A 9,146-nucleotide genomic window follows, 5' to 3' on the forward strand; every position below is an offset into this window, starting at 1 on the left:
TGAGTGAATAAGCCATTAGGATTGCTTAAAGATGCAGAACTAAAAGCGGATTCACTTCCTGAAACCGGTCAGGGGGTAATATGGTAAAGAGTAGAAGTCAGTCCATCAAATTACAAGGACAAAGATGGCAAGAATAATAAAGTGTTCTTTATTGTGGTTCTTGATGTAAGGATAGCAAAGATGTAAGAGTGTAGGCAAATGGGCGACATCATACTCCAATCCATCCAAGCCAGCCAAGACTAGCGATTCTGTGAGACTGTAGTAGTATTACACAAAATCAAATTTTGACCAGAAATCATCCAATAGTTATTCGGAGATAAAAACAAAACCATCAAACTGATGGCAGCGCTAGAGAAAGAGTCAGGTGATCACCAGAGACAAATTTCATAATTCGAGAACCATGAATGTTTATACAAAATGTCATGTTCATGTCATGTCATCTTTCCATTAGTTGTTGAAATATTTCAGTCCAGACCAAAGTGGTGGATCAACAAACCAACAGACTTAACCATCCTTGAAACCATGGCTAAAAACTATGACTGTACATTAAGATGGACAACACGTCTCCACGTCCTCTCACTGTACAAAAATGAAGCCAAAATATCCTGGATACGACGGCTGCCATCTTGCACTGGTGACATCATTTGGAGCCGGAGTCTGTGCTTTAGCCATCTCCGCAGTATTGAGTTCCCGCCATCCGACCAGTCACTAACAGTGCCATTGATTGGCGCACACAGCTGTCAATCATGGCGTCAAACCCCCTTTTTATAGAGTGCTCAAGGGATGACGTTTTTCTGTAGCCCGACGTGGAAGTTAGCGTCGCCCTGGTTCCCTGGTCAAAAAGCCAATTCTGGATTGTTGCACAAAATAAACTCTGTAGCATGTTTTGTTTAGCAAAATAATCTTTACAAATGAGCAACACTTTTATGATTTTCGAAGCTTAATTGCAATTGCCGGAGGTAAAAAGCTAACGTTAGGCTATGAACGAACTACACCACAGTTGTATGTCTTAGCATCCCTCTCACAACAAGGCTGTACGGCTGCAGTTCTGTAGTCTCATTTAGCGTTACCAACCACCATTTTGTAAGACACACAAAACTTCAAAATTCACGAGTGGGGTATTTACTGACGTATTTTATGTCGTAGAACAGAACGTGAAAGTCTCTTAATAAGCTTGTGTTAACCATAGACCTTATTTCAGGCATCTTACCAAATACCCATTCAAAAAACCCATTGACTTTGAGACGAGGGAACCTGGAGTGCTAAAATGCTAACTAATTTCCGGGTTTTATTACTCATTCCTGGAGCGCTCTATCGCATCAAATAACTAAGCAAAACAAAACTTATCCGAAAAACAAGAAGAATTACCTAACGACAGAAACCATGTCAAAATTTATTTGACAAGAACTTTGAGTTTGTATTTTGGCCCATCCGCTAACATGGAGGGGACGGGTCTGACCTATACTGCAGCCAGCCACCAGAGGGCGATAGAGACATTTTGGCTTCACCTTTGGAGAGCTGTTGTGCCTTCCTCTTTATGATACAGTTTATTCTAAAACCTATTTAAAAATACACAGAATGAATACCAAGAAGTTAGCCGTACACTTCTTAGTTTCACGTAGGTCATACTTTTTCCTTCTATTTAAAACTGTGGTGTTATTCTACTTCTGTTTACTTCTTGCTATTTACTTCCCACGCTGATTTTAAACCGCAAGCAACAACTGGTAAAACCAGTTCTAGTCTGGTGGGAATGAGCTCGTCCAACCTAGCGAAGGTGGTATTTGAGATACTCATAGGCCCTGTTGTCGTAAATATTATAAACCACACTGCGTATAGCTTTACGTCTCTATCCATCAAAAGGTACAAACTGTTGGAAGGGCTGTTCCCCAACATGAGCTCTTTAATTAAAGCCCAAAAACCCCTTACTAACTCGTCAGCTATGAAATTTCCCCATAATTACTATTAAAGTAACTTTGTGGAGCTGTCAAAGCTGTATCGCTGCCTTCTTGTAATTTCTCCTATTTAGGATTGGCCAGGCTGAAATCGTCTCTCACTTGCTTCAGCAGATCAGGGCTGCACACTACATCCACAGCTGTCATAGCCAGGGCTTTGGCTGTCCTCAGGGTGAACAACTGGGCCTTTTCAGCTCCTGGCACAGGGAAAAAAGCAAAAGACAGGAAAATAAAGCATCTCGGCAAATACAAACTGCCAGTGACCTGGAAAGACGCTGATGACTGAAAGCGTCTGATCGCAGTGCAGTTCGCTTTCATCACAGGAAACAACATCTGCTCCCGACAGACATGTGCAACTGTACCTGCTGCTTCGGTGTATTCCTCAGTGTGGTTGAGCGCATCGGTGCCGATGTAGAAGAAAGGATGGATACCGGGAACTATGAATGATACGTTGCCAAAGTCTGTGGAACCTGCCAAATAATTATGAATACACTGTGATAATGATTCTTTGTTGATAGGGTAAACAACAACAAAGACCATCACTAGATTGCGGCACTGCTGTTACACTTTTTTACATCTCTATTGCACAAACCAGAGAAAGAAAAAGATGATAATGTGTTTTTTTCACATACCAGCGAAGTTGGCCGGCTGCTCTGGGAACTGAATCCCCAAAGCTTTCCCATTGTTTTCATACAGGGTTGCCAGCGTGGCATTAGGCAGAATGTTATAGTAGGCATGATATGGATAGATCATCTCCACCTGAGGGAAACACAAGCACGCCCTCATTCATAAACTGTAGCATACAAAAATAGACATTACTATCATATATCAACAGAATATGGAGACCCATGCATCTGTAATGTGAACTGCCTGAAGCAGGTGCAGATGTAGGAGAGAAGCAGCCTGGAGATAAAGGTGAATTATGTAACAGCAGAACACTCAGAGCATAATTACAGGAATATGTTAAAAAGGGCGACGTTATATAACAGTCAACTCCGCCGTTGCATTCCTCAGCAATTATATTCACACACACTGTTTGCTCTTAAATCTGTGCCAGAGGAGAGCGAATGAGAGACAGCGTTTTTAGGTTAAGCTTACTCGGCAGCCGGTGGCAACAGCAGCTGCCCTGAAGCAAGCCTCAGCTTTGGCCTTTAGGTCATTAAGATCCTTAACCAGGGGCGTGCGCAGATAAAAGTCTAGCTCTGTGTAGGCAGGGATGATGTTGGGCTTCACCCCTCCATGTTTGATGATGCCTGTAGGAGGGGAAATGGACACAATGGAGGACAGTTCTCATGCATGTCTGCTTAAACATTAAATGGACTTTAAGGTGAGCTTGTTTAAAATTAACTATGAAGCTCAGCTGAACACAGATTCTTCCTCTTCCTCACCATGAAGCCTCCAGTCTGGTTTGAGTTGCTGCCTGAGTGCAGAGAGGTTGTTGTAGGCCAGCACAGCAGCATCCAGGGCGTTCACTCCCTCCCAAGGGTACGCAGAGGCGTGAGATTCCTTCCCATGGTACTTCACCATCACCCTATTTAACATCAATATAGCGGGTTAAGGGTTATTCATTAGAGAGGAAGTTGCAGATCCAGAGGGGCTGTGATGGGAACTTACTCATCAAGTGCGACACAGGGCAGGAATGAAGCATCTTGCTGAGCCGGGTGAGCCATGAAGACGAGGTCGAGATCAGCGAAGGCTCCCGCATTGATCAGGTCAATCTTTCCTCCTATATCCTCCTCCGCAGGAGTTCCCAGAACTGTTATCTGGTATAACAAAGTGTTGAATTCAGTCATTTGACAGCATCATATCAGCTCTGGTCAAATAAGTGTTTTAAACTAAGAGGAGGACGTTCACTCTTGACCTTTGAAACAGTGGTTTTAACTCAAGGTCCACTACTTACAAGCGTTTTCAGAGTACACAAATCTAACATTTAAAGTCTCTCTTAATGGATGGAATCTGCTTCATATGCAAAGATGGCCGCCTTTAAACGGAGACAGGGGATACAGATCTTTCCCTTCCTTACAGGACCAGCTTTATGTGCACTGTGATGCAATGTGGAGGCGAAATGTGATGAGTAAGATTCTGGATTTTGTTAAGATATTTCCTGTTTTATTTTGAAGTACTAACCTCTTGTGTCATTGCAGTTTCCTGTGTTTTCCCGCCTTTCATCATCCACACCTGCTGCCACTTACTCACCTGCCCCTGATTACCTTCTTATCCATCTCTGTGTGTATATAAATACCCACCAGCTCCTCATGTCTCTGCCAGATTGTCTTTGTTCCTTTGTGTTATAGCTTTTTAGCAATCTGTGTTTGATTCCCTGGATTTTTTTTTTTTTTTACTTTGCCTGTTTTGGATTTAAGGATTTTTTTGCCTACTCCCTGTCTGTTTTGTTTTTGGACTGAAGTACAGATTGTGTGGGGGTTTTTTAAACCCTACTCTGCCTCCTGTGTGTTCTCTGCATTTGAGAAACCCTACTCTGCCTCCTGTGTGTTCTCTGCATTTGAGTCTGAGTTTTCACCAGAGTTGTTACATCACGTTAAAATGGGGCTCAGACATTGATCATAAGCAGATATTTTTATGACCAAATACAAACTTTAGATTACGTTAAGTCATGTTTTTTTGTGGCGGGTAGCAGACACATACGCCCATGACGATGTAACAACATTAACGAGTGCTTGAGCAACACTTCAACAGCGACTTGGCAATAATATAGCTTGTTGCGTTGTCACTCGTAATGTGAACACAGCATAAGTCAACCTTGAATTAGTCAAAAATAAATAAATATAATAAAACAGACTGTCTGTATAGAATACACTTTCATAATATAATGTCTTTTAGACATATCACATATGAACGGATTTTTTCCTTCATTTTTTCCAACTAGAGTCAGCACTTCACTGTCATGCAGGGCCAGGCAGTGGTTTTGCACTTGGGGTGGGGGTGGGGGGCCTTGCTAATGATTCAGATTGGCACCCTGAAATATACCTGTTTTTATAAAAAAACACACACACACACACACACACACAAAAAACTTATATTAAAATAAAAATTGCCTTAAAAATGCAAACCTATCTCGTCACGATTTTTTTTTTTCTCTTTTTTTTTGGAGTAAAATAGTGAGTTGCAATCTATAGCAAAAGTAAATACTTATTCTACATAAACTCCAAAAGCTATGAATAAACTGCATATTCAAAAAAATAATTTCTTATTTTCTTTGATATTTTTGTCATATGCAGGTATGCAAAAATGACTGTTGGTAACATTTATGTTCATGTTGTCTAATGCCAAGTCTCTATTTGATCATGGGACAAGACGATATGATACAGTATCTAGTTTAGGCGCAAAATCTGTCATGACTGAAAAGCTGAGCACATCTACAAGTCCAGTGAGCAGTCACGCCTTTCAAGCATAAACGCAGCAGTAAGAAATGACAAGAGAAAAACAAACAGGAAGAGAAAGTAGCAAAGTTCCCTCAATTAGTTTCCTTTGGACTTTGTATAAACATTTGCCAGTGGTGTGTGTGTGCCTTATAACTAGTAACTAGCGTGCATTAGGGCCCGTCATAACTACCTAACGCCACTGCTGCTATGAACTGATGACTAAACAGGCATGCCAGGCAAAGGCCCAGGGGCCCAAAGTGTTGGGGCCTTCCTGGAACTTCATCTAATAAATGCCACTGAAATTACCAAGTAGAGAACCAAGAGAAAAAACACCACAAAGAGATGCAAAGGACTGAAAATATACACAAAATAACAATAAAAACAGGCAAAATAACCACAAAGAGACACAAAACCACAAAAAGATGAGTAACGACTACAGAAAAACCTCAACAACAACAAATAAATCGCCACTAAGTCTGTGTATCTTGCTTCTTTTGTAGGAGAGGAGGTGGCACCTTTTGCAAACCTGTGCCCAGCTGCCTATTGTTTCATAATCTGCCCATATTTACTATAAATAAAAAGTATTATGATGCAAAATATACTCATGTAATGCAATAATTGGTAACTTTTCAGCATAATTATTGGAAGTGCAAACGCTGATTTTTTGCAGACTCGTCGAATTTATAGATATATCACTGGAGATAATAAAAATATATTTAAATCTATTGGCTGATGTCCCTACTGAGAGTCACCATGTTTTGTTATTCTTGGCCATTTTTCCTTACTGTCTATGCAACAGGCTAAATGTTGTGTTTATTTCGGTCAAGTCTGCCGTTTTTTGTTTTTTGTTTTTATTTTTTATTTTTTTGTATGTGGGTGGAGTATGTTTGTTAGTCTGTACGTATATGAAAAGTTGTTTTGAGGATGAAAATTAAATCAAATATGAAATATTTAAAAATAACAAATAACCTCAAAAAATTTAACTCGTATTAGATAACCTCTTGTACCCAGGATGCATCAACACAACTTATCTTATCTGGTCATCTATGTCATTAAATACATGTATGTAGTGTAAAAACATCTCCTGTTGTTATCTATAAAATGTGATTTTATTTCTTTTATTGGTTGAGTCATATCGTTTAAAGAGTGACTCATCAGAGGAGTTGACTGACAGATTTATGGATATTATAAGTGATCATAACAGAGAGCTGTCACTTGATCTATGGCTGTTTATTCGTTCCTGGTTACCTTCACAGGTCCAGGGAGCCCAGTCTGCCTCTCTAAAGCAGCCTTCAGCCCCACAGCTGCAGCAGCTCCCACCTCTGCTATCAGGTTGTGCCCGCACGCGTGCCCGATACCTGGAAGTGCGTCGTACTCGCACAGGAACCCCACATTCACCACCTGTTCTTCACCACCACCACCGACCGGACCCCAGCTAGCCCGGAATGCTGTCGGTATCTTGTAGTGAGTATCCACCGTCCATGTCTTGTCCTGGGAGAAGAAGCGCACCAGCCTGTCGTGCGCGTGCGTCTCGTTTCCCGCGAGTTCAGGTCGGCTCCAAATGTCCCGACTCAAACTGTGCAGCTCGTCTTTGTGTGTGTCTATGCACCGCTGCAGGGTGTCTTTCATCTGCTGTGGTGTGTCCATGTGTCCGGACTGTCCTGCTCAAATTTTGCCCCAACCAGACAGAGTGGTCGAGACCGGAAGTAGTTTTACCGCTGTAAATTTGCAGTTGACGGTTGACCGGTTTTCACTCAGTTACTGAAGTTAAAGTAGCAATACCACAGTTGTAGAACAACAGAAATCCTGCATTTAAAATCATATTTAAAAATAGGATCAGAAATACTTTATTGATCCTGAGGGGAAATTGTGATTAAACAATATAAATAAAATGGAAATGAAAAAGTAAATAAAAATAAAATGTGCATTATGCCACAGTGTTAGACACTAGTCCTTTAAAACCTGAGCAAATTGGCTTGAATTCTTTTAAAAACATAAATAGAAGGCAATGAGCAAAGAAAGAAGAAATGACCCCCCAAAAAAAGGAAAATTAAAAACAAGAAAATTAGTTTAAAAAAAGAAACAAACCAGGAAATGACCTGGAAAGAGTGCTTAGAAATTATAACAATCCTGTAAAATAATTTTCAAAGGTAATAGTAGTAATAATAATAATGATAGTTTTGGTTTTTTTTTGTTTTTTGTTTTTGTTTTTTTGGGGGGGGGGGGGCAATTTGTGGGCCTTTTTTTTTTTTTTTTACCAAATTGCTCATTGCCTTTNAGTTTTTGTTTTTTTTTTTTTTTTTTTTTTTTTTTTTTGGGGGGGGGGGGGGCAATTTGTGGGCCTTTTTTTTTTTTTTTTACCAAATTGCTCATTGCCTTTTTTTTCTTTTTTTTTTACCATGTTAAAATAAAAAAAATTAATTGCACCAATTTGCTCAAGGTTCAAAACCTTAAATACTTGAAAAGTGATGTTGCTCCAGGTTTCAAAGGGTTAAGATATTAAAATATTAAAAATAGAATATATATCATCACTGAGCTGAGGCTGTAAGTGTAAAATCTAACTTCAGTATATACATCAATAGAATAAAATAAAAGTAAACAAGTTGTATACCAAAATATATTGCAGTTTTATACTTGCACAGAATATTGCACAGTTTAATAGTTTAATTGCACCCAGTAGATGATAATGAATTATAAATGCAGAGGGTGAATAAATTCCAGATGCCAGTCTACTGACTCAGAGCAGCTGTACAGGTTGATGGCCACAGGCAGGAATGATTTCCTGTGGCCTTCTGTGGTGCATCTTGGGGGAATGAGTCTGTCACTGAATGTGGATGGGAGACATTGTCGAAGATGACACGTATCTCAGGCAGCATCCTTCTCTCTGACACTGCCACTAGAGAGTCCAGCTCCACCCCTGCTACGTTACTGGCCTTACGAATCGGCTTATTGAGTCTGTTGGCATCTGCTACCCTCAGCCTGCTGCCCCAGCACACAGCCGCAAACAGACTCACAAAACATCCTCAGCATTGTGCGGCAGATGTTGATGGACCTCAGCCTCCTCAGAAAATATAGGGGCGGCTCTGGTCCTTCTTGTAGAGAGGGTGTGTGCTTGCACCAGTCCAGTTTATTGTGTATATGCACTCCCAGGTACCTGTAGTCCTCCACAATGTCCACACTGACCCCATGGAAAAACGCATCACTAATATAATACAATATTATTGTTATAACATCATAAAATTATCTAATATAATGTCTTGGTTTTGGACATCAAGGGGCAAAGGGGCATGTGTTTGAGCACCCTCAGCTTCCCTCTCTGCACATGTCTGTACTCAAGGAAAGTAACCTACAAGTACCTCAAAACAGTATTTAAGTACAATACTAGAGTAAATGCATGTAGTTACTTTCCACTACTGGCTAAAACGAATGCCCTCTAATACAACAGTGCTACAGTCAGTGATATTTTTGACTTAAGTAAAAGTAGAAATACCATATTTTGACAAGTAAAAGTCCTTCATCTAAAGTTTGACTGGAAAGCAGTGGCATAAAATATACTTAAAGTTTTCAGAAATGGCTTATTTCAGCGACTATACATTATATACTGCTGGCTAGTTTAATCCATAATAATATATCATAATTGATATTTTAACTATATGTTGTATTAATAATCTGAATCTGCGATACAATTAGGAACTGCAGCTTTAAAATCAATGTAGTAAATGTAGTCATGGAGTTAAAGGGACAACATTTCCCTATTAAATATAGTGTAGAATAAGTGCAAAGCATAAAATAGAAGTACTCAAGTAAAGTA

The 9,146-nt window shown here is 40.0% G+C and overlaps 1 protein-coding gene across 1 annotated transcript; it reads right to left on the minus strand.

Annotated features, from left to right (window-relative positions):
• Positions 1 to 125: 125 nt before the first annotated feature.
• Positions 126 to 7,065, minus strand: LOC126401327 (peptidase M20 domain-containing protein 2-like). The gene is made up of 7 exons (XM_050062518.1): positions 6,584 to 7,065; positions 3,567 to 3,715; positions 3,341 to 3,483; positions 3,051 to 3,205; positions 2,585 to 2,711; positions 2,315 to 2,422; positions 126 to 2,149 (listed from the first exon to the last, which is right to left on the minus strand). Exons 1-7 carry the CDS (start codon positions 6,980 to 6,982, stop codon positions 2,019 to 2,021), a joined length of 1,212 nt encoding a protein of 403 aa, XP_049918475.1. The 5' UTR covers positions 6,983 to 7,065; the 3' UTR covers positions 126 to 2,018.
• Positions 7,066 to 9,146: the final 2,081 nt, after the last annotated feature.

The sequence above is a fragment of the Epinephelus moara genome, chromosome 14 (genome assembly GCF_006386435.1).
Source record: "Epinephelus moara isolate mb chromosome 14, YSFRI_EMoa_1.0, whole genome shotgun sequence".
NCBI lineage: Eukaryota > Metazoa > Chordata > Actinopteri > Perciformes > Serranidae > Epinephelus > Epinephelus moara.

Coding starts and splice junctions, on each gene's coding strand:
- LOC126401327 (XM_050062518.1), bottom strand. CDS start 6,982: ATGGACACACCACAGCAGATGAAAGACACCCTGCAGCGGTGCATAGAC. Junction 3,484..3,566: donor CCCTGTGTCGCACTTGATGA/GTAAGTTCCCAT, acceptor GATGTTAAATAG/GGTGATGGTGAAGTACCATG. Junction 2,423..2,584: donor GCAGCCGGCCAACTTCGCTG/GTATGTGAAAAA, acceptor ATTATTTGGCAG/GTTCCACAGACTTTGGCAAC.